Below are 26,443 nucleotides of genomic sequence, written 5' to 3'. Positions count from 1 at the left end.
GATGCGGTGCGTGGGCTTCTCATTGCGGTGGCTTCTCTTGTTGCGGAGCGCAGGCTCTAGGCATGCGGGCTCCAGTAGTTGTGGCACGTGGGCTCAGTAGCTGTGGCTCACGGGCTCTAGAGCGCAGGCTCAGCAGTTGTGGCGCACGGGGTTAGTTGCTCTGCCGCATGTGGGATCTTCCTGGACCAGGGCTCGAACCCGTGTCCCCTGCATTGGCAGGCAGATTCTTAACCACTGTGCCACCAGGGAAGTCCCTGATGTCAATTTTTGACTTGATGGTCACACTGCCTCCTCTTTAAAACCTGCCTCTGTCTCCCTTTCATCAGGATACATAACTGCATTTAGGGTCCACACAATCGAGGATAATCTCCCCATCTGAAGATCCTTAATTATATCTAAAGAACCCTTTCCTTTTTTGTTTTGCCATAGAAGGAAACATTCACAGGTTCCAGGGATTAGGATGAAGATATCTTTCTGGTGGCCATTTTTCAGCCTACCACAACAATTATGTTCAAAATATGGACTATAAAGACTGTACTCTCTTCTGCCTCCCCATATTACCTGAAAATCAAAATGTTTTCAATTGTATTCAACTCATCTCTGAAACTGGCAACTTTTCTGAATTACTATGAATATCCCCACCAATCTCCAGGGGGCTTAGGTATACTACTATGGAATTATCTTTAATATGCACTGTACTACTAATCAAGGTCTTACTAAGCCTTTACAAATATACCTTCTAAGTCTTTCTTTTGACTTTCCTGCCTCTAGCCTGTCACTTTTCTAGACCATCTAAGAAAAGCTTTCAAGTCCATTTGACCATGCCACTTGTGTGCTCAAGGACTCAGTGGCTCCTTACTTTTTCAGCTTTTACTTCCTATAAGCAACAAGTCCTGAATTTAAAAATATTATAGTCCCTGAATCTTTCCATCTTTAAGGTCACCTCACAGTCCAAGATAGCTTCTGGAATTCCAGCTATTTCCTTTCTCCCTCCCTCTCCCTCTCTCTCTCTCTCAACAAAATGGGGCCATGTGACTAAGTTCCAGCCAGTGAGATAAAAAAGGGAAGTGTGCACAATTTCTAGGAAAGATCTCTGGAAGGAAAGGGGTGAGAACATTTTCTGCCTTACTCTGCTTATATATATATTTAATACATATAATAATATATAAATATATTTTAAAACTATAAATATTAATTTTTTCCAGGCACCAGGTAAAAGGAAACACAGAAATATATGTATAACCGAATCACTTTGCTTTACACCAGAAACTAACATAACATTGTAAATCAACTCTATGTCAGTAAAAAATAAATAGAGTTTTTACCCCCACATATAGTATCTCTCAGCAAGTAGTTACCTTACACTCAAGTCCTAATAAAGTCCCTCTTATTATGGGGAAATCTCTCAATTGCATTACTTTGAGCAAAAATGTATTCTGTGTGTGTGTTATGTGGCAGGGAGGTTGTACTGAAGAGAAGGTAAGTGAGACTGAAATAATCTCAGTTGATCCCATGGTGTACACTTATAGGGATCCCTGATAGAAACAGTAAAAAAACAAAACAAAACAAAACAAAAAAGGCGAAGGGGGAGTGTAACTTCTCGTTCCTTAAGACTGGGCTCTATACAGTGATCTTCCTCCAGAGCTCAGTACCCAAAGAGTAATTTTACAATGGAGAAACCTGAGAAACACTGCTTCTGCCAGGTGATCAAGGTCAATCAACAGTCATAACTCACCATGATAGTAAGTAACCTTGATATGATCACTTTACTTCTGTGATCTTCCTCCCCAAAACCCATAATCCCAGTCTAATCATGAGAAAAACAGACTAATTCCAACAGAGGGAGATCTTCCAAAATATCTGACCAGTACTCTTCAAAACTGTTAAGTCATCAGAAACATCCGTTGCTGGATTGTCTTTTTCTTGTTGAGTTTTAAGGTAGTATCATATTAAATTACATAATTATATAATAATTATAGTATAGATACTATCTGCAGAAGCACTATGAAGGTTTTTAATTTTGATGAAATACCATTTATCCAATTTTCCTCTAGTTGCTAGAGTATTTTTTGTGCCATCTTCAAGAAATCATCGCCAAATTCAAGGTCATGTTTTCTTCTAAGGATTTTATAGTTTTAGCTCTTAAATTTGTCTGTCCTTTATGCCAGTACCACACTGTTTTGTGAATGTAACTTCGTTTAAGTTTTGGAATAAAGAAAGTATGAGTCTTCTAACTTTCTCTTCTTTTTCAAGATTGTTTTGGCCAGTCAGGGTCCCTTGCAGTTCCGTTATGAATTTAGGACTGACTTTCCCATTTCTGAAAAAAGGGCCATTGGGACTTTGAAAGTATTGCACTGAACCTGCGGATTGCTTTGGGGAACACTGCCATTTTAACAACATTAAGTCTTCCAATACATGAATACAGGATCTCTTTCCATTTATTTAGGTGTTATTTAATTTCTCTCAACAATATTTCTTAGACATGAGTGTACAAGTTTACACTGCCTTGGTTAAATTCATTCCTAGGTGTTCTATTGTCTTAGGTGTTATTGTAAATGGAACTGCTTTCTTAGTTTCCTTTTTGGATCATTCATTGCTAGTATACAGAAATACAACTGATTTTTATGCTGATATTCTATCCTGAAACTTTGCGGTATTTATTGGCTCTAACCGATGTTTTGTGGATTCTTTAGGATTTTCTATATATAAGATCATCTGTGAATATGCCTTTTATTTCTTTTTCTTGCCTAATTACTATAGCCTGATTGTACTTTTAAGCAAAAAAATGAGAAAAAAAATTCTAGGTTTGCAATTTCAGCATGGTTTTGAAAGTCTACATAGGACTGTAGATATATTACTTCCCACGTCTGCAGACAGTATGTCATGAAAAGGACAGGAAGCAGATTAGTCTTTGTAGCTTAAGAATACACTTTTCAGTGCCAACAGCATTTTAAATTATGCACGGTAATAAAACAGATTTTTGCAACTGTTTTGCATTGAATTATTTTAAAATAATTAAGAAACAGAAACAACTTTGAGAAGCAATTTTCACCTTTAAAATTTATTATAGAAGCTATACATATAAAATAAAATCCTAGTTATAAAAAATGCATCTAGAATAAGTTATAATAAACTTCACTAAAAATGAGTACGTGTGCGTGTATGCGAATCCAGGAATATACAGATACTTAAATGTTTTCAGTGACTCGCATTGCATCACGCATTACATAAGACAGTATCTACTAATTAAGGTATCTGAGTTGAGTTTTAGAAGCCTTTAAATACAATATCCAGATAAAACGACAACAAAAGGCAGTTTAACTCAGAAACTGTATTAGAATCCAGAATCTCTCACATGAGATCATTATCTCCTATTCCCCTCAAAAGAAGTTTCCAACAGAAGCTATTTCACAAACTAATAGTAGAATGTCTCCTAAAAAGAAAAAACATGGGCGGGGGGCGGAAGGGAGTGAATATGCATGGAAGTGAATGTTTTTATTGCTTTAAGACAGAAATTCATTTTTGGTATCATTAATACAAAATTTATAATATTTACATAATTGTATATAAAAGGTATCTATAGAATACAACCTAAACACATTTAGAAGGATATAAATAGTTTTCAAATATAAAAATTTCATGCTATTAAAAAGATGTTTAACAAAGTAGTCATTAATACATTTGTTGTATATATAATCATAAAAAATATTTAAAATTTTTATTAATCCAAATGAGAATTATAAAAAATGTTTATCTAAAAAGCATTAATTTTGATCTTCAAGTACAGAATTGTGGTGCAGCTAGAAGTTGTTCAAGGGCCCTCCTGCGAATCACTACTCGAACACTAGCTTTTAAGTGAACAGGCGGGGACGCTAAAGGCAGATGGGAGGTGGGCATTGAAGAAAACAAAGATGACAAAGGATGGCAAAGAGACAATGGTTAAATAAGTTTCTAGTCTGACACAATAAACTATTTTTAGGAAGGATAAAATTAAAAGTGCTTAAAACAAAAGAATGTCAATGTCACTAATTACTCTTAAGTGCCATAAACATTAGTTATCAAAATAACTTTATTAAGAGTTGGCCACACTTTAACTACTGATAACCACAGGAATACTATACTACAGTGACTCAATGAAAATTCCAATATTTATCAGTTATCTCTGTAATTTATCTTACACATGTACATAAATACCAGAAAAGTTTAAATATTATTTACTATTTTAATCTTTTCCTTAAAGATGCAGGATTTCATCCTGCATCAGTTATGTCAGCATGACAAAGGTGAATTAAATAGGAATGGAACATAAAGAATATTTGGTACCAGGACATCATGATCTGGAACAACTGAAGTTTTCTATCTCTTGCTCCATTTTCTAGATAAAGGATAGGAAGGAAAAATAGTAAGTTTCAATATGGAAAAAATCAAAGAAACATGACTCCATTGCTGGGGGTTTTTTTTGCAGTAAACAACCTTAAGGATATTATTATCCATGTATATATCTGATAGTGAAACAGAAACTTTGTTCAGTGTTTATGACTATCACATAGAATGGTATCACTGATGGGACTTCATTATTTAAACCTCTTTGAAGTAAGTCCGAGATGCTTTCATCTTACATTAAACTCATACAGTTATTAATCAAAGCACTGGTGTACATATAGATATTAATACTTTATATTTTGTAGGTACTACTGTTACATATATATTATTCTGTATAGGTACCATAGTATACTTTATTAGATATACTAAATACTATATATATTACATGCTAATAGGTATATAGTAGATACCAGTCATATATATATATATATATATATATATATATATATATATATAGTACTATATAGGTATCAGCCAAACTCTATTTTTAAACATTAGTACTTGAATGCCCACTATAAAGCAAGATTAAGTAAAGACAAATAGGTCTATGTTAAGTCTGTCTTAAAAAGGAACTATATATCTTCATCAATATAAACACAAAATAGATTTTTCATAGTTTACAGATACTACAGTGTTCCACTGCTTATTAAAGAAACACAAACTAATTTAAGTGCTAGATTTAAAAAAGCACAGAACACAGTTATACCTAGAAATAATCCATAATCCACACATTAAAAAATGGTATTTAAAAGTTTTCATAATGTGTTAACTTCTCATATATATTAGTTTACCTGAATAAGTGTTGTTTTGTCATAATCCCTGCGATGCTGATAAATACACTGGCTGATTACAGCATACAAATTTTCCAACTGAAAAATATTGTATTCTTGACTTTTTCTAACAACAGTCTTCAAAAGATTCTAAAAGAAAACGTAAGTGTTACATATGTGAGAGAAATTCCCTGAGATATTTTAATTTTGAAGATGTGGGGGCATTTTTAGCATATAAGCCAGAGAGAAGGCAGACCAAGTCATCTAATGAGACACTGCAGCCTCTGATAGTGACTCTGACATTCAGCTGTAAGTTAATGTTATCAACATTCTATGACTCTGGCCTCTCATCCTAAAAACTACAGCTGAGGAGGTTGCCAACTTCAATTCTAGCCATACATCACTAGAGACAAATTAAAAAATAATCTCAAATTAGACTAACAGGAAAAAAGGCAACATTTTTGCAGAATATTTTATGGCACTATGAGTACATTATAATCAATTCTGTTATGTGAAATAAAAAGAGACAGTACATAAATGATGAACTACCTCACAGCGTCAGGGTTCTTTTCTTACAAAAAGGAATTTCCATCCGCTCAGTGTTTTTTGTCATGACTGAAATGGACTTACTGTTGATAAATTTCTGTGATTCTTCAAGTCTGGTCTTACCTTGATATTCCATTACCTCATAGTTAACCACGGTTGCATGTTTTTGTTAAGTAAAAACCAACTAAAATGGCCATATGTAATGGTTATAAAAACAACGTATGGGATCAGTGATACAGACAAGTATGTTAAAAACAATAATATCAACATACTAGCCATCTCTAACCACTGCCTTTATGAAAGTTATTCTATACCAAGTTTATCCTTTCATAAAAGATCATTATTTATTACATGCCAAATTTATACAATGTACTATTACAATCCCTCTTTTGGTGGGTTATGTTTCTAATTTGCACAATGAAAGCATTATGATCTCAATTTACATACTTTTAATCGCTCATGGTCCACAACAAGTGAGGGTGTAGGCTGAGAAAGAATTGCCAAAGCCTTTTCAACACTGATGAGCTGCTGTTGCTCTACTTGGGAACGTCTAGCTCGAGTCATTCGCAGAACACACATTTCTAGAATGAAAAAATAAATAACTATTATTTGTTTCATAGACATTTTATAATACCTAAAATAAATATTAGGCAGATTAAATAGCAGGTCATATTTACTTAGACACAAACCCCTGTTCTGGTTTATTGACTCTGCTGTAAGATTAAGATGCTGCCATTTACACACTCAAAAATTAAGGACAGGGAATTCCCTGGTGGTCCAAGTGGTTAGGAGTCTGAGCTTCCACTTCAGGGGGCACAGGTTCAATCCCTGGTCGGGGAACTAAGAACCTGCATGCCTCATGGCACGGCCAAAAAAAAAAAAAATTAAGGACATTTCAGAAATATTTTCTCAAATAGAGTATTTCAAGGGATCCTCAACAGATTAGACTGTCTCCTACTTAGGCATAAAACTCAGAATTTAAGAGCTGGAAGGGGCTTCAGTAATCTCGAATAGGAGTTGCAAACTACTATGCATAGGCTAAATCTGGATTTAATTAATCCATAATTAAAGTTTTCTTAGAACACAACCATGCCCATTTTACATATGTGTGTCAATGTGGCTTTTCCAGCAGGGTTGAATAGTTGTAACTATCTGGTCCTTTACAGATAAAGTTTGCCTATCCCTGATCTAGAACAATCTACTCACTGAGAGATGAGAAAAATGAGGCCAAAGAAAGGTGAAGACTTTTCTATGGTCAACATACCTACCTGTTCTAAGAGCCAGGACAAGAACCCAAATCTCCTGACATGTAAACAGGTACCTGTCTCAGTAAATAGTGTCCTTTTAAAAAAGATAATGATAAAAGAAAAAATAAACTTTGAACCTAAACAAAACATACTAAATTATACAGCCAGAGGATTAACATTTAAAATATCCACGTCGGAAAGGCTATATCCTAGACCATTCTAAGATTACTCAAACACACGAAACTCATTTTAAGGAAGTCCTTGGAAAAGATTTATCTACAGCATATAAGCCACTGAAGAAAACCAGTCTCATTAACTTAGTCAATACTTTTTTTTGACCAAAATAAAGTTTTGACCCTGTTACCCTTTTCTTTTGCTTTGTAAGACTAAATAATGTTTGGCTTTTCCAAAAACCAAACAAATCTAATGCCAAAGGTCCAAAAAGGTGCAGACAGGAAACAATTCTACATGAAAGACTTTGGGAGCAGGATCATTAGAATAAATATAAATAACCTTGGGCTAAACCTTCAGTAGGGATAGAGGAATGATGGGGGTGGGTAACAGTTGTTCTACATCACTCAGCAAGAAATCACAAGATAAACTGCTTATCTTGCTTAAAAATGAGAGGGTATCCTGCCAGCTTTTAAAAACTGTATAGCCAAGCACTTTGCTACATGCTTTAGATGAATTACTTTATTCAATTCTCAGAATATCTTATTACCCAGCAACTATCTACCCCAATTTTGCAAATGAGAAAACTGACGCTTGATGGGTCAAGAATCTTGACCGAGGTCACAAGCTACTAAGCAGTAAACTAGAGGCTCAAGTCCAGGTCTGTTTGATGCTATAGTGTGCTTTTAACAACCGTGATTTACTAGCTCAATAGTTATTAAAGATAATGCTATTTTCCCTAATTAAATCCTGTACTCTGAAAGACAAGGAAAAAGGAGTAAACTGAGATGGTAATTGACTGTTTAAGAACTCTGAATGAAACATCTTTTAAAATTAGTAAGTTGCTTGACTGAGACTTACCTTTTGCTTCATTTTCATCAGAAATATCTGTTATCTGAGAGCCAGAAGCACCTCCATTGCAAGTGATCTTATCTTTCCTCAATTCTGTACATGCTATAGTCTTTCTAGATCCTTCAAGGTGATTTTCAAAACAAGTACTTGAATTATTATTTCCCAATTCCATTTTGCTTTCAGAGGCATTTTGCTGCTTTTCATTTTCCTCCATTGAAGACTCCCCTGTGTTTCCAGTCTCATTGTGGTCTACACTTGTATCTTGATTTTCCTCTGTATCACTCTCAATTTTGTCATCTACGACATTTTGGCCATCATCTTTTGCCTGTGAAATCCTCCTTCGTTTGGTTATGGTGCCTAAGTACCATTTCGACTTTTTGCGGACTTTTCTCTTCAAGTGAGCTTCAAATAATTTAAAGAAAAAGGGTAAGAGAACATTCAACAATTTTTTAAAGTCTAAGTAAGTGGGAGAAAAAAATACCTCCTGCGATATTAAGAGGAGAATCTGAGATATAACCATAGTATTGTATGGTTGGAATATACAAACAAAAGTAGAGAATTCTGTGAGAAGGTAGAAAGTGGTCAATGACCTGTCATTCTAAGGAATTTGGATTTTATCTTGAATAATTTTTTAAAAAATCGAATAACTTTAAGGAGGGCAATGACATGAATTGTCTGATGCATATATTACAAAGGTCACTTTGGCAGTAGTATAAGGAATGAACTGAAGGAAGGACAAGACTAAAAATAGCTTACACTTATTGAGTGCTTACTGTATAGGAGGAACTCTTCTAAGGCCTTTATATGTACTAACTCACTGAAATTCCACTTTAACCTGATCAGGTTTGCTACCATTCTCGACATCATTTTACAGATGAAGAAACTACAGTATACAGAGATTCAACATTCTGCCTAGATTAGATGCAGTATAACCACACTGCAACCTTATGTTTGGGAGACTCATCCATACTGTTGTATGTAGTTGAAGTTTAATAATTTTCACTTTTGTATAATAATCCGTATTTTTCCATTCTACTGTTGACCTGCATTTGGGTTGCTCCCAAATGAATACTGTCTCTATGAACATTCTGTTTAAAAGCATTGAGGAATTATGGCACCAAAATCTGGGAAAACAAATGAATAGCTGAGAGGCTAAGAAGCTGAGGACAGTCGGAAATTCATGGAGCTTAAAGAGCAAACACTGGAATTAAGAGCTTGCCAAAGAAGAGAGGCCCCAGGAACCCCACAGGATTTGGGTTGGTACTCCATGGAGTTATCCTCTAAGAATAAAGAGGAACAGGAAACAGACTAGGATTTATAGGAACCAAAGTCAGTTTCAAATCAAGTCATTTTACCACAGTTAGACTGTGACCTGAGAGGTGACAGGTGAACTGGGATTGCAGGTGGTACTTCATTGCAAGCCTGGATGTATTTCAGGAATGAAAAGTTGCCTTACTGTTAATGAAATCAACATAATTCGCGGCATCAATATAGACAAAGGAAACTGATGGAAAAAGTAAACAGCATTAGAGGAGAGTAAAGGCTATAGTTTCGTAAGTAAAAATTACATAAGTGCACTTACCAGGAGTGCTGCAAGCCATAGGAGTACTGGGGGTCTTCAGCTTTTCATTTTTCTCTGGATCTGGTCTTCTATCACCAGCAGGAGTGGAACTTTGCTTTGGCATTACATGGTAGTAAGATGGGGCGTATTTGGAAGAGCTACAACCTTATAACAGACATGTGGAATATCAAATCAAATTTCCAGATTTGAAAATTACATGAACAATTAATTAAAAGGACTCAATACATCTAAAGCATCTTTTTCTGATATCAAATCATTTTCCTACCTCTCTTCTTCCTAGATTCCTGAATTTCTTCACAAAGCCGCTCAAAGTCTTCATCAAGTTCTTCTTTAATTATTGCATAGGCGGTATCTCTTAAAGCACAGGCTCTATGTCTAATAAGACGATCTATGGAATGAATAAAGAATTTTAAAATGTTTTCCTTTTGCTAATGTAACAAAAATCAACACCATATGTTGGGCTAAGATTATAGCCATTACAATTCCTTTTTTACTTCCACCATGAATAGTAAAAGTTACTGGAATTGTGTTATTTCTGTTTTTGATGTTAATCTAATGTTCTGGACATCTGATTCAACACGGCAGACTAAACCTAATTTCATTGCCCTGTCCTATCCTATCCAGATCCCTTTGAAATACCAGAGGAAATATAAGAATCAATCAGTAGCAAAACTAAACAACATAATGACACACAAACAGCAAGGAAGGCTATCAGTGTCATGAGTGAACCAGGGATGTAAAACAATTTTGGAAGAGATATAGAGGATGTTATTACATTGACAGAGAAACTAAACAAAGACAATGAAACAGCAACCCTACATAGGAAACACTAGAAAAAAATCCAAAACTGAGCCTAAGCACTGTAAACTGGAAAATGCCTTGAGGCAACAGGCAGATAATAAGTGAATGTAAATTTGCTTGAACGGCTGGATCAGTCCCCCTCACAGGGCAGTAGGCTGCAAAATTCACACAATATTCAGTTTACAGTTGACAGGAACAGCTATAATAACAGAAGGGATGTTGCTGGGGACTTCTAACATGGCCTGAAGAAAGGCCAGGCAAAGTTCATTGGTTCCTGGAGTGTGGCAGCATGGGCAAAACCTTGGAATTTGTCAGAATGCACATCATTCTCAGGCCCTGCATCTACAGAATCAGAAATTGTGGAGGTGAGGGCCAGCAAGCTGCATCTTAACATGTCCTGTAGGAGATGCTGATAGTAGCTAAAGTGTGAACACCACTGCTCTAAAGTAATTTTAGATTGTCACAGAGGACGAAAAGGGAAACAGCGGCAGTATGACTGCAATGAAACAGAAAAAGCCCTCTTTCTCCAGGATAAATGCTTCCTTCTTTCTACAGTTAAGGGGTATTCCCAACTTGGTAGGCTGTTTCCCACTGCTTACCTCCAGAACTCTGAACTACAGAATAAAGTCTAGGGAAGGTGTGGGCCGAAGACTGCCGAGGGACGAACAGTGAGCTTTTAAATTGTTGAGGAGGGCTTCCCTGGTGGCACAGTGGTTGGGAGTCTGCCTGCCGATGCAGGGGACACAGGTTCGTTCCCTGGTCTGGGAGGATTCCGCATGCTGCGGAGCGGCTAGGCCCGTGAGCCATGGCCGCTGGGCCTGCGCGTCCGGAGCCTGTGCCCCGCGACGGGAGAGGCCGTGGCGGTGAGAGGCCCGCGTACCGCAAAAAAAAATAAATAAATAGAAATAAAAGTAAATTGTTGCGGAAACTCTTAGTGGTGGAAATCAATCTAATTTATAAGCGCTACAAACTTAAAAACAGAATGCCAATGTACTGGAGGAGAGAGCCAACGCAGGAAATAGAACTATTAAAAAAAATTATCCACGAAGACAGTTAAGGGCACAGCATCCATAAAGCAAGAATAGGAAGCTAGGAAAAAGCACCTGAGAGAATACTTTTTGGAAATGAACGCGTTTATAACAAACATATAGATATTTGAATTTATCATTATAAATATGAACAAATATATTGCTTAAAAATCCCTTACTTTATACATTTTATTCAACGGACTGGGTATGTGAGGTAGAAAGTGAATGCATTCTACGCATAGAAAAGGTCTGGAAAGATAACCCCAAACTTAACAGTGTCCACCCTCGGAGAAAGGAAATGGGTGACTTAGTTTTTTAAGTATTACTGTCAGCAAGTATTATGTTATATTACTTTTGTAATAAAATTTATAATGGTCTTAACTAAGAAAATCCTTTCAAACTTATTTTATTACAGAGAGCATTAATTTTTCTACTTTGAGAAAGAACATTGATAAACAAAGGAAACAAGCTAAGTTGTTATGCAATTTTGTGTTTCATTAGAGGCTATATCATATAATTGTTTTGGAGCGAAAGAAACCTGCATTTGAATTCTGCCTCTGCCACTTCCTTATAGTATGACCTTGAGTAAGTTTTTGTTTGTTTGTTTGTTTTTTCCCGTACTCGGGCCTCTCACTGTTGTGGCCTCTCCCGTTGCGGAGCACAGGATCCGGATGCGCAGGCTCAGCGGCCATGGCTCACGGGCCCAGCCGCTCCGCGGCATGTGGGATCTCCCCGGACCGGGGCATGAACCCGTGTCCCCTGCATCGGCAGGCGGACTCTCAACCACTGCGCCACCAGGGAAGCCCCTGAGTAAGTTTTTTAACCTCTCTAAACTTCCATTTTTCTCAACTGTAAAATGAGGATATCGTTGTTGAGGACTGAATGGCACTGTGAATATAAAATGTTTATTTAGCACCTAGTATGAAATCACCCGCCACTAAGCATTAGCAGCCCCCATTCCACCCTCTGAGGAAGAAAAACAAAACCAGTAATGCTCACCTCCAGGATCTCTATCTGGATTGTATTCTAAAGCATTACTACAGATTAGATCGATATCACTCAAATAGTCTTTCACAGTCAGATACTTGTGGAGATCAATTTTACTGATTACAGATGAAAGGTCCATTGGTTGCTTTATTACAGTGACATAATCAGGAACCTAAAATTCAAGCAAATGACCAAATCACTAAATTAACTCTGAACAGTAAGAACTTTGAGTCAAGTTTTTCTACCAGGCAAAATAAAGGAGAGAGAATACATAAGATATAATGAAAATATATTAATACAAAACTGTGACTCTATTTAAGGCGAGTTTTGTTTTGTATTCATTCTTATTCTTGGGCACCTATATCTCCAGTAACATCCTAAACCTCTTTCCTCATCCAAATGCCACCCACCCTTCAATGTCACCTTAGGACCTCATTCTTAACCGTGTAGGTCACAGTAATATCACGTAGCATTAAGACATTCTCAAAATTACTTCTACAACATTTGAGTTGGGCAAAGTTAACTGTCTACACTCTGCAGGAAAGGAAAATGCTTTACATGGCTCTTGAAGCCTCTATGTGCTTAGGACACTACTTGGTATGTTTCCAAATACAGAAAACAAGATCACAGTATACAGAGGGAACCACATTAACTAGTCAAATAGTCTCTAATTCTGAAGCATTTTGATCCAAAGATTAAATTAATACCTCATCAGGGTCAACAGGTTTAGTAAATATTCTGAATCGCTTGTCAATAGCAAGCCTATGTGTAACATTTCTTAAAAAAATCCTTAGTTCTCTAAATGTATCTTCTTCTTGTTCTTCTAGTCGTTTCACTTCTTCTGCTGTCAATGGTCTTGGTTCAGGTGGTGGTGCTACAGGGAGTACCTCCAAGGCCTGCAAAACTTTACATGAATGGAAGATTTTAGTTACCACTCTCCCACCGTATCAAGGGTGACAAACGATTCAGTACACAAAGTAGACAAGCTCTCAGGGATTATCCTCTTTGTATTTGCCAGGAATCAGAGGATTTGGAATACTAAACAGCTACCATAATCTCGACCTCTACACCCCCCCACAAGCAATAATCGCTAACTTGTAATTTGGAGTGCTAATTCCTAAATCATTACCATTTTAAGATCATTTAAGAGGCTATTAAAATTTTGAAAATGCATATTTCCAAGACAAGAATATTCTAATTTTTTAAAAAGTCATTTTTACTAGTTAATTTTTAAACTAACGAAAAACTGTGGTATGTTTCAAATATAACAAAAATTTAATTTTGTTTAAACAGATATGCACTAATAAGTAATAAGGATAAAAAAGGGAATATGAGAGTGCTGCCCCAATAAGTTGGCAATCAATTAAGGGAGTAAGAGATATAATTATAACATCACTGTAATATCATATTAGTAGTATGAAAAAAGTACAGTGCATCATAAAGGTAATAAATTAATTTTGTCTAGATGTTAGGGAAGAAAGAATAAGTTAGACTAGAAAGAAGCATGAATGAAATTATGAAAAGACACAATATGCTGTATATGGTTTAAAGATAGAGTGCTTTGGAAGGAAAAAGGTGGGGGAGAGAAAAGTGCCAAAGGTGCGCTTGGAAAGACAGATTGGGGCTATGCTATGAATTCTAGCCCCAATTCCACATAGATTAGGGCTATACTATGAAAGGCCTTGTATGCTTTAAGAACTTTAGTCTAGGGACTTCCCTGGTGGTCCAGTGGGTAAGACTCTGAGCTCCCAATGCAGGGGGCCGGGGTTCAATCTCTGGGAACTAGATCCCGCATGCATAAGGCAACTAAGAGTCTGCATGCTGCAACTAAGACCTGACGTAGTCTAAATAAACAAATAAATAAATAAGAACTTTAGTCTATTTTATTTTATTTTATTTTATTTTTTTGCAGTATGCGGGCCTCTCACTGTTGTGGCCTCTCCCGTTGCAGAGCACAGGCTCCAGACGCGCAGGCTCAGTGGCCATGGCTCACGGGCCTAGCCTCTCCGCGGCATGTGGGATCTTCCCGGATCGGGGCACGAACCTGTATCCCCTGCATCGGCAGGCGGACTCTCAACCACTGCGCCACCAGGGAAGCCCTTTAGTCTATTTTAATGGGAAACATAGGGATTTTAAGAAGTAAGTAAGAGGTATCAACCTCAACTGAGGTTTTGAGCTTCTGATATTAGAAGATGGCAATGCCATTAACTGATATTTTATTTCCACTTTCTCAAAATTATTATATATTAACTTTGATACAGGAACTAACCTGCTTTCTTTTTTGATATAGGAGGCTTAGCAGCTTGCTTTAGAATTAAATCTTCAAAAAATTGTGCCCGTTCTTCTTTACTAGGCAACTGGACATTAAAAATTTCTCCATAATCATGGATAAATAATTCTTGTACCTTAAAAAAGAAAACAGATGCATTTTATATACATATGTATGTATACACACACATTACTATGTATCAATCATTCAATGCCACAGTAGGTTACTGTACACGTTTTTAATGACAATCTAAATTGTGTAATAAAGAAATAATTTCTTAAATCTTTTACTTACATTGAATTTATGTATTATATAAACCATGTATGCAATAGATAAGGAACTAAAAACATGAGATCTTCTTTAGAACTCAAGGCTCCAAACTATAATTCATACAATAACTGATATGGTGATGTTTTACTTAACGGGTTTTCTTGAGATCAAGTAATTCACCTTCACAACCCAAAGTGAGATATGAGAATGAGTGGTTCTTCAGTAAGAATAAAGGCTGGAAAATAATAAGTATTGGTAAGGATGTGGAGAGGTTAGACCCCTTGTGCTGGTAGGAATGTAAAAGGGTGCAGCCACTGTAGAAAACAGTATGATGGTTCCTCAAAAAGTTAAACACAAAATTATCATGTAACCCAGTATATTCAAAAAAACTACAAGAAAAAAATAAAAGACTCAACAGATACTTGTATACCAATAATCATAGCAGAATTATTTACAGTAGGCAGGAGGTAGAGACAATCCAAATGTCCATCACCAGATGAAGAGATAAACAAAATGTGGTATGTACCTACAATGGAATATTATTCAGCCTAAAAAGGAATGAAATTTGAACACATGCTACAACATGGATGAACAATGAAAACATTATGCTAAGTGAAATAAGCCAGTCACCAAAGGACAGATACTTTATGTTCCACTTATATGAGGATACCTAGAATAGGTAAATTCAAAGAGACAGAAAGTTACTAGAGGTGTCCAAGGGCTGGGAGAGGAAGGAATGGGGAATAATTGTTTAATGGATACAGAGTTTCTGTTTGAGATGATGAAAAAGTTCTGGAAATGGATAGTGGTGATGGCTGCACAACATCATGAACGAACTTAAAGCAATGTACTTGATGTCACTGAACTGTACACTTAAAAATGGTTAAAATGGTAAATTATGTATATTTTACCACCAAAAAAAGAATAAAGGCAAAACAGGTCTCAAAAGGATGTTTCTAAACAAACCTCTAGATCTTTCCAAGAATTATTAGAGGATAATAATGTTTATTCCTTGTATGATGTTTGTGTACTTGGTTCAGCCTACCTCTGATACAGAGAAATTTACATTCACAGCTTTTGCATTTTCTGCTTTGTAGGTTCTTCCATGCTCCAAACTTATGAAAACTACATACACAACATCATTTATGAAATAAGTCTCTCCTTTTGCTAATCCATTTACTAAACTACTATGTATACAAGAGTCTACTAATGAACTGTATTACATTAATTTGTCATTTCTGGCCCAAATTCACATTTTAATTACTAATGTTGTGGTATGCTTTACCATATTTGGTAGGCTTTTCCAAAATTTTCTTGGAAATTCAAGAACTTTTTTTTAGCCATGCCACGTGGCATGCAGGATCTTAGTTCCCCAACCAGGGATTGAACCTGTGCCCTGTACAGTAGAAGCAAGGAGTCTTAACCACTGGACCAGCAGCGAAGTCCCTCAAGCAGTTTTTTCTTCTACATTACATTTTAGAGTCTATTTTGTTGATATTTCTATTGAAATTTGTACCTTTTCCCCCTTTCTGGTGGCCTGGAAGTTGTATGCTGTATTTCTAGTCTTTTATTGTTACAAGTTTTAACAGACATATCTCTAAGCTTCTTTTCCTACCAAACTGTGAAGTTAATCAATATCTACATATCAGATACAAAATCTGAATGTGCTTTTACTTCCTCATTCTCCTTCACTATGTCTTTCCTGCCATTTTGAGTTTAGAACCAAGATCAACTTAGATTTACAGTCCTTAAAAAAATGTTACTAGCACAGTTTTGTGACGAGTTTTACTGTTTTCTTTGCTCACTGCTTCTTATATGCAACTTCTGCAAAAAAAAAAAAATCCAAGAGGAGAAATAATCCCTTAATAATTATTTCAGTCAGGGCTTTATGGGTAATAGTTTCTTAGGTACTGCATGTTCAAAAATATCTTTATTTTGCTCTTTCACTCAAATGCTAATAACTTTGCTGGGAAGAAAATTACAGGTTCAAAATTACTTTCCTTCTAACTTTGAAAATATTGCTCAGTTGCCTCCTTAGTAGCTGGTATTATACCAGTGAGAATGTAGAAGCAATTTGATTTTCAGTCCTTTCTAGTAATGTTTTATTCTATTGGAAGATTTTTAGATTTTTCTCTATACTTCTGGAGTTCTGAAATTTTATCTAGATGTGGGCCTTTTAATACCCATCAGTTAGAACAGGGGACCTTTTAAATCTGAACATTATGGTATTCTTTAATTCTATGAAATGTTCTATTATGTGACTATTTTTCTCTTGTACATTTTTCTCATCCCATAAATCCCATTAAACAGATGTTAGACCTGAATCTATGTCCTCTGTTTCCTTTAACTTCTTCCTCACTTTTCAAAACTTTGTCTTGTTTTTATTATTTACTATAAGGATTTCTGATCTCATGATCTTCCATCTTGCTAATTCACTCTAATCTGTGTCTGCTTCTTTTTAGCCCTGTGGGGTTTTTTATTATATTTGGGGGGAGTTATTTCATTTATAATGTCTTCAGTTGGTTCTTTTCCACAACAATCTGTTGCTGATGCATGGATATGATTTTCCATGGAGCTGTCCTTCCTCAAAAGCTTATTTATAAATTTATCTTTGCCTTTGAAATCTTCAACTGTCCACAGATGCCTTTTCTGTTTATTCTAGCTTCTACTTCCAGTGATTATGAAAGAAGCTTGCCTATATTAGACACAGAATGTGCCTGTAATTTGTCTTCTGGGCACAGGGTCTCCCTACTCGTCCCATTCAGTACCTATACATAAGTCACTGCTCTGCCACACTAGTCCTTGGGCCCACCTTCACTGCTCTAGCTGAGGACAAACAACTCAGCTGACTGCTGTCTGGCATGGCCAGAAGTGAAGAAAGCCAAAAACTCCAAAGTTGTCCAAAGGCTCTTTCAATGCCCTCCTAGCACTGAACCAGAGCTAGAAACCACTCCCATCTTTCAAAGCAGTCCTTTCATGAACATGCTTTAAAATGTGGTTACCTGGATCAATCTAATCCCCACTGCTTGTCTTTCACGATTCATCAAAGTTTCTAATCCACTGATGACTTTCTTTCTCATTGTTCCATACTGCTGTGTTGTTAGGGTCCACTAGTACTCACGCATATAGATACTCTGACTGCAGTTTTGAGATGGACAAACTTTAATGTAGCTGATAATGGTATACACAGTACTTCTCACGTATTATAGTCCAGTGCTATATAGACAATATCACTGGATCACTAAGGACTACATAGACTATAGAAGGCTCAAAGCGGACTTGCTTATTTGTATCCACATAGACTATTCATTTTATAAAATTAGCAATTCCTGGTCCAGTGCTCATTCCACCCTACAGTACAGTGTGATACTGGGATACTTTACTTAGTTTACAGTGATATGCTTAGGAAATACTACCATGAGAAAACAAAGAAGCTATCTTTAAAAAAAATTTTTTTGAGTACAAAATTCCCACATTCTTGATAAAGCTGTCCAAGATTAAACTGATGACAGCTTTTCAACCTCCCTACATCTTTATAAAGTTCGGCTAGTTTGCCTTACTTATTACCAAGAGTATAAACTTATCTTTGTTTTAAACTTTGAAATAATTAACAAAGTTTTAATTGACAGTGAGTACAATAAATCAATGGTTAATGTGGCTACTAAATAGCAATTCTTCTTTACTCTGTTAATCAGAACATTGCTAGAGTACTTAATTCATTCTGAGTACAGCCTTTCAAAAGGAATATAAAGAGAAAGACATTCAAGAGAGTGACTAGAATTTTGAAGAAACTAAAAATATGTGTGACGTGTAGCAGAGCCTGCTATTATCACACTCCATGTTCTCTTCCTTTTGGGCACACTGCTATATCATATTTCCTAGTCTCCTTTGCAGTTAGGTATGGCTACGTGAGTTTTAGCCAATGGAATGTGAAAGGAAATGATATGTATCACTTTCAGACCAGGCACAAGAAGGCCAAGCCTTTCAGCTGGGTGGAATGAAAGTAACCTGGAAAGCCACATGATGAAAATGAGAAAGCTCTCTCAGCCTGAGTGTCTGGTATGACTACATGGTGGAGGGTGGACCCGCCAATCTAGTCATCTGCCTGGTATTGTTAAGTGAGCAAGAAATAAACTTTTATTGTATTTAATATTCCTAAGGAATATACCTTATCATAGAAGAAGAAATTTTTAGTGTGAAGAAGACTGGGTCAGAGTGAGGAGATAGAAATGAACACAAAACCATATTCAAACATACAAAGAGCTTGTCATGATGAAGACAGAATAGACTGGCTCTCTATTTTATGTGGGAAACAAATGGAGATTAAGAAATGGAAGCCTCTCAAAATAAGTTGATTTTTCTTAGGAGTCAGAACTAACAAAATGAATTGTGAAGGTGTTCTACACAAAAGAAAGACTTAGAGTCCAGAACTAGATGACTAAAGTAGAAAACTTCAAGGACTCTTCCCACCCTAAGAATCTGTAATTAATATATTCTTTTTTTTTTTTTTTTTTTTTTTTTTTTTTTTTTTTTGCTGTACGCGGGCCTCTCACTGCTGTGGCCTCTCCCGTTGCGGAGCACAGGCTCCGGACACACAGGCTCCGCGGCCATGGCTCGCGGGCCCAGCCGCTCCGCGGCATGTGGGATCTTCCGGGATCGGGGCACGAACCCGTGTCCCCTGCATCGGCAGGCGGACTCCCAACCACTGCGCCACCAGGGAAGCCCCTGTAATTAATATATTCTTAATGTTCACTTCCCAGTTTGTTTAAGTTTTAGTTGAAGAATTCACAACTACAAAACTGCCATCAGGGACACAGTCTGGCCCTTTGATAACTCCCTGACATCATTTCCTTCTACTCTGTCCTTTACTCACTCTGTTCCAGCCACTCTAGACTTTCTGTGATTTTTCCAACACACCACACTTTTCCTTCAGGGCTTTTGCACTTGCTTTTCCTCTGCCAGGAGCCTGTGTCCCTCAGATACTCAAATGGGTCACTACCTTACCTTTTCCAGGTATTTGCTCAAATGTCATCTTCTTGGTGAGGCTAACCTAGTGGATTAAACACTGTGACCCTACCACACTCTTTTGGCATTGCTTAGCTAAATTTTTCTCCATACTGGTAGGCTGGTATTATATTTTATTTTTGTTTATCTCTCCCTCAACTAAAATGTAAGCCCTAGGAGGACACAGATTTTTCTCTATATTGTTCAATGCTATATTCCCAATGCCTATAACCACGTCTGTCACAGAATAAGTGCTCAGTAAATATATTTAAAATAAAATATTTGAATTCTCTTCCTACTAATGTTCTAAAAACACACACACAAGACTACAACATGCTTATTATGTACTCTGGGGACACACAGGTGGAAAAATGCCCCTGATTTCATGTATTTTACATTCTGCTAGTAGAGATAGAGTCAAACAAATTAATATTTAATGTCAAGTAGTGATAAAAACAAAGCAGAGTAAGGGAGAAGAGAGTGATAGGCAGGGGTGTTACTGCTGTAATTGAGAAACTGATCAGGAAGACCTCTGAGGTGATATCTAGGCAGAAATCTAATAAAAATCAAGGATCACGCCTTTATTTTCTATGTATCTAGGAGAAGAGTATTACACGAAGAAGCAGAATGAACTTTGTCACTGGTAGTTGTCTAAATTGGCACAAATTTGAAGGACAGTAATGTGGTACTATCAAAAATGTCAAATGTGCATACTCTTTGGCTAAGCTATAGTTATTCCACTTCTAGGAATGCATGTTAAAAAATCCACATAGTAATGCTCATATAGCTTAAAACCCAAGAATGCTCACTGTAGCAGTTCAACAGGAAAAAAACTGGAAAATAACTAAAATCCTATTAATAAGGATTTGGATAAATAAATTATGGTATATCAAGAAAACAGAAAAGGCTATGCTGCTCTTAAAAGAAATAAGACTTACGTATTAAAAAACACATAAGATATATAAAGTAAGTTATAGAATAGTATGCATCATATTCCATTTAGAGAAAAAAAATTTACAATATGGTCTTACAATATACATACACATATACATATACCATCCTGCCCAACAAGCACATGTATCAAATAGCTAACACTGGTATCTTTAATAGGAAAACTTTTCCTTATAATTTTATTCACCTCTGTAGCACTTGGAATTTTTTCCATAAATTCTTATTACTTAAGTATATCTCTTTTTAAAATATAATAATTTCTCCCAAATTACCTCTTCTGGTAGAGTGGAATAGAGTTTGTCAGAAGTTGCAAGTAGTAAAACTGGAGCAAAAGAAGGAATATTCTGTAATAATGTGGTAAATGTGGCTTTAAGTGTTGGTCCAACTATTTCCCACCACAAGTGAATATGAGGAACATACACTATACTTGGTGCTGTTTTCTTAGCTTCACGAATCATCTAGTAGAGAGAGAAAAAAATTACATTCAATTAGAGAGTCAGCACATTAGTTATATGCTTTATTAATCTGGAACAGTGTTTAATTTCCTGGAATTGTCATATAAAACCCTCAAGTTTTAAAAATGCTTCCCCAATCCCACAATCTTGTTTTTAAATGTTTTATAAAAGTCTCATTTTTAGAAAAACATAATTGCTTCAAGCAATTAGAAAACAGCTCAAGAAGTCTAGAAGACTTTTCTGTTATGGCAACCAAGGTTAAATATAAAAATACAAATATAAAACACTTTTACATTAAAAAAATTTTAATATAGCAAAAACAGAAGCAGCAAGGTTCATATGGTTTTTGGAAACAATCAACCCCTACAGCTTTTTAGGAATACTTTATACAGTATAGTTTCTACCATCATGACAACTGTAGCAACAAAAAATTTTCTAATATTTTAACTTAAAAAAAAATCAATTAGCTGGCAGCTTTTATCTTTTCAAACATCATTTCATTTAGTCTTAGGGAATTTACACACAAAAAAATATATATATACTAATTTTCAAGGGAAATGTACCTATTCAAATGAAGAAAATTAAAATTTTATTTTGCATAGCAGTCACTGTTTTAAGTATTTTACTCATTTCTCACAACAGCCATACAAGGTAAGGACTATTATTATCTCCATTTTGCAAATGGGGAAAATGGGGCAGAGAGGTCTAATAACTTTCCTAAGTCACATAGCAAGTAAGTGGTGGAAAAGTGATTTAAACTCATACTCTTCAATAACTAAGCACTTATGCATAGTTCTATTTTGAAAACCTGAAGTTAGAAATCAGAAAGACAAAAAACACAATACAAAAAGAATGAGGCAATTCTAGATTTTGTCTTTGGAAGACTACTTTGACTTACAGCTTATTTGTCTGGGCAACAATGAATTACCTGGGCACATGTTTCTTCAGGAGATGTAGCACTGACTCCAAAAAGAACAGGAATGTCTAATGTGTATACTGCAAATTTTTCCAAAGCATGGATGACAGCTGGTGCTAAATGAGAACCTTGCCCAAATCCTGGTTCTCCTACTATCAATATTCTTGGTCGAAAAGACATAGGTTGACAACAAGCATTTCTGAAAGAAATGAATAATAACCTATGATTTAGGAAAAAAAATTTAAATTTCCCTCCCAATTACCAACTATGAACTTTAGAAGTCAGAAGTTTTGACAATATGGCCAATCATAACATCATGGTTCATATGGTTTTTGGAAATAATCAACCCCTACAGATTTTTAGGAATACTTCATACAGTATAGTTTCTACCATCATGACAACTGTAATAACAAAAAATTTTCTAACATTTTAACTTTTAAATAAAGTCAATTGGCTGGCATCTTTTATCTTTTCAAACATCATTTCATTTAGTTTTAGGGAATTTACACGAGAAAAAATATATATATTAATTTTCAAGGGAAGTGTACCTATTCAAATGAAGAAAATTAAAATTTCCTTTTGCCTTATTAAAGGATTTTTGATAAAGTCCATTTTCATATACTGACGGAACATCATCATCACTGTATGCCAAGTCACTTTCTAAAAGAGGACAAGAAATATCTATAAAGTAAACAAAAAAAGTGTGCATTAGTAACTTTTCTGAATTACAAAGCAAATCTTCATGTAATGCCTCAGTTAGCAAACCAAGGAACTTCAATGACATTTTTTTAAGAATCAAAAATGTTTGTGTAGATATAAATAACAAGTAAATTAAAATAATGCATTCCAAACTTAGATTAAGTCTAGGGCAATCCGTGAAGTAAATTTCTTTCAAATATCTAGGCAAAGCATGACCAAATTCCTTTCAAGAGGCTCTTTTATAAAGAAACATTACTGTACAGGGATGTACAAACCATTTAGTTTTACTGATTATGAAAACTAAATGGTCAATCAAGTCTCATACCTGAGTCTAATGCCTTTTTAGTTCTGATTTCCGCATGTGGAAATACTCTCTGCAGAGCTTCTAAGATCTTTTGAACAGTGTTTTGCAGGAGTGGTTTCACAATGGTGCACAGTGCCTGGCCAGGTGATGTCACAGCTCTTTGGGAGGCTGGTATCATCTTTTGCATAGCTACCTCAAAGTCCTTAGCTGAGATATTAATTGAAGAGAGATCCAACTGAAGTTTCTCACTGGTGGTATAGATCTGTGGGTAGCGTCGACGCAGAGCACACAAAGCAGCCTCAGAACATATTGACTTAATATCTGCACCACAGTATCCTATCCAAGGCAACCAAAAAAAATTTTTTTAAGTTAACCACCACCCTATTAGCTTGACCGTGGTTAAAAGAAAATTAAAAATCAGCCTAGCAATATAGTAGCAAAATATTTAGGAGTAATAAGGCTAAAATGTCTCATTCCCCCAGTGAACTTACATGGTTGACAATAACCCTTAACAAATCAATCAGCTTTTGAGAGTGAAATATGCAGGCATGAAGTAGAGCACAGGGGTCAAGAGCACGACTTTTAAAATCAATCAGGGTCAAATTCCAGTCTGTCATTTACTAGACGTGTGATCTTTAGAGATTTATGCTCTCTTTATTCATTTATGATCTCTCAGCCATTTCTACATCTGTAAAATGGGGATAAAGCTACCTACTTCGCAGGACTGACGTAAGAATTACCTGAAATAATACATGTAGAACGCTTAATAGGATAATTAGAAAAATGTGAACAATTAGTAAAAGATCTAACTTCATTCTGAAATTCCCTGACAGCCAAAATATCAATTACCTCTACGTAATATCTAGGATTTTATACGAAGAAAACAGGACTTCCCTGGTGGCGCAGTGGTTAAGAACCTGCCTGCCAATTCAGGGGACACGGGTTCGAGCCCCAGTCCAGGAAGATCCCACATGCCACACAGCAACTACGCCTGTGCGTCACAACTAATGAGCCTGTGCTCTAGAGCCTGCGAGCCACAACTACTGAGCCCACGCACCACAACTACTGAAAGCCTGCACACTCGCATGCCACAACTATTGAGCCCGCATGCCTAGAGCCCGTGCTCCGCAACAAGAAAAGCCACCGCAATGAGAAGTCCGTGCACCACAACAAACACAACAAAGAGTAGCCCCAGCTCACTGCAACTAGAGAAAGCCCGCGCACAGCAACGAAGATCCAACACAGCCAAAAAAAAAAGAAAACATGCCAGAAACTATAAATAAGAAACAAATATAATTTGCATTTCTTTAAACATAACCTTGGCAAAACTACAACTTATTCCGTCTTTGAAATGCATTAATATTTCTTTTAATGCTTAAAGCAATGTTTACCAACACAGTTTTCTGCTAGTTCTTCTAGAAATATGTCCAGTGGTTTAGGATTCCAATCCCTTGTGTGAATCTTTAGAATTTCTTTTCGAGCCTACAAATAAAAACAGTTAAATTTTTCTATAATAACAAAGTGCTATTCAGATTAATTTCAATTTAAAATAATTTATCTAAAATTTTAAAGATTTTAATACCTAATATAAACAGAAATATGAAACAGTAAAAATAAAGAAAAAAGATGTATTTGTAAGAGCTTGAGGATTTTATGTTAAACAGATCTACATTTATAGCTCAAGCTCTGGTCATCATAAATGTGGATGAGAGATATTAAGTAACTACTGGACAATTGTTTATTCTGGTACATATTAAGAACTGTTTTTAAGAGTACTGACAGCTCTACCCATATTTTCTACTTGCTTCTCAAAATATTAGGCAGCTTTAAAATAAATGCATAGGATTATATGGTTGTATTGTGAAAAAAGCCAAGGCTAATGAATTGGCTGAGAATTGACTGTTAGGCCACGTGCTCTGAATCAAAATAAAGCTGTATAATTAACATGCAGAGGTTGTGCTCAAATTGAAAGAATTTTAAGAGTATTTCTAGGGAGGCACTATTTTATTAAAAAAAAAAAAAGGGGGCGTGGGGTGGGGAGTTCCCTGGTGGCCCAGTGGTTAGGACTCAGAGCTCTCACTGCTGTGGCCCGGGTTCATCCCTGGTCGGGGAACTAGGATGCCACAAGCCGCGGGAACCAAAAATATAAAAAAATAAAAAAAGAATAAAAAATTATCCAAGTTATTTTCTTTAAATAAAATAATGCCTCCCTAAAAATACATACATACATATTTGAATGTTAATCATACAACTTCTTTTCAGAACATACAAAACTCAATCTTCAATTTTTCCCTATACCAAGACTTGTTCATGATAAAGGCAATCAATTTTGTCAAAATGTGAGTGATGTTAAATTCTTACATCTTTATCAGGTAGGCTAAAAAGGAATTCTCTGTCAAAACGACCAGGCCTTCGTAAAGCAGGATCGATAGAATCCAGTCTGTTGGTAGCACCAATGATGACCATTTCTCCTCTGCTGTCCAATCCATCCATAAGAGCTAGCAGGGTGGAAACAACTGAACTAAATTTAAAAATAAGAGAGAAGAGATTAATTGTATGGAAGCTGAACACATCATTTCTTTTTTTTTGCTAAGATTTAATACATTAACTGTGTGACTGAATTTTCTCAGAGCATTCCACTACTTTCAATAAGCTTTTTAAAAAGAAAATCTGTAAAATAACATACTACATGGCACATAGACATTTAAAGTCAATGGAAAACACAGTTTTTAGAATGCTACCAATGGATCCTGGAAGCCATTTCATAAAGCATAATTTCACATAGGAACTTTAGAGTTCTCAAACAGGGATACAACATCAAAAAAATACAAGTACTAGGCAGACAAACAGAAAGTAAAAATCATAAAATGGTTTATTGTGTACACATTATCAAAGGACCCCCAAATAAAACAGAATATACATAAAGCATAAAAACATAGGATTTGGACTTCCCTGCTGGCACAGTGGTTAAGAATACCCCTGCCAATGCAGGGGACATAGATTCAATCCCTGGTCCGGGAAGATCCCACATGCCGTGGAGCAACTAAGCCCGTGCGCCACAGCTACTGAGCCTGCGCTCTAGAGCCCATGAGCCACAACTACTGAGCCCACGTGCCACAGCTACTGAAGCCTGCATGCCTAGAGCCCGTGCTCCACAAGAGAAGCCACCGCAATGAGAAGCCTGCGCACCACAACAAAGAGTAGCCCC

The 26,443-nt window shown here is 36.1% G+C and overlaps 1 protein-coding gene across 1 annotated transcript in view; it reads right to left on the bottom strand.

Moving 5' to 3' along the window:
- Window positions 1-3,033: 3,033 nt before the first annotated feature.
- ATAD2 (ATPase family AAA domain containing 2) overlaps window positions 3,034-26,443 on the bottom strand; it is a 67,363-nt gene continuing 43,953 nt past the window's right edge. Inside the window, exons 14-28 of the mRNA XM_082601583.1 lie at window positions 25,597-25,756; window positions 24,627-24,717; window positions 23,257-23,571; window positions 22,781-22,913; window positions 22,245-22,431; window positions 21,134-21,319; window positions 14,637-14,772; window positions 13,075-13,271; window positions 12,380-12,539; window positions 9,817-9,939; window positions 9,552-9,695; window positions 7,979-8,371; window positions 6,147-6,280; window positions 5,175-5,303; window positions 3,034-4,375 (exon numbers count right to left, since the gene is read on the bottom strand). Coding sequence (XP_082457709.1) covers window positions 4,331-4,375; window positions 5,175-5,303; window positions 6,147-6,280; window positions 7,979-8,371; window positions 9,552-9,695; window positions 9,817-9,939; window positions 12,380-12,539; window positions 13,075-13,271; window positions 14,637-14,772; window positions 21,134-21,319; window positions 22,245-22,431; window positions 22,781-22,913; window positions 23,257-23,571; window positions 24,627-24,717; window positions 25,597-25,756 — 2,533 coding nt within the window. The 3' untranslated portion in view covers window positions 3,034-4,330. The remainder of the gene's footprint in view (window positions 4,376-5,174; window positions 5,304-6,146; window positions 6,281-7,978; window positions 8,372-9,551; window positions 9,696-9,816; window positions 9,940-12,379; window positions 12,540-13,074; window positions 13,272-14,636; window positions 14,773-21,133; window positions 21,320-22,244; window positions 22,432-22,780; window positions 22,914-23,256; window positions 23,572-24,626; window positions 24,718-25,596; window positions 25,757-26,443) is intronic.

The sequence above is a fragment of the Mesoplodon mirus genome, assembly GCF_964341445.2.
Source record: "Mesoplodon mirus genome assembly, chromosome: 16".
Classification (NCBI taxonomy): Eukaryota; Metazoa; Chordata; class Mammalia; order Artiodactyla; family Ziphiidae; genus Mesoplodon; species Mesoplodon mirus.
This window is presented reverse-complemented; position numbering and strand designations above follow the sequence as displayed.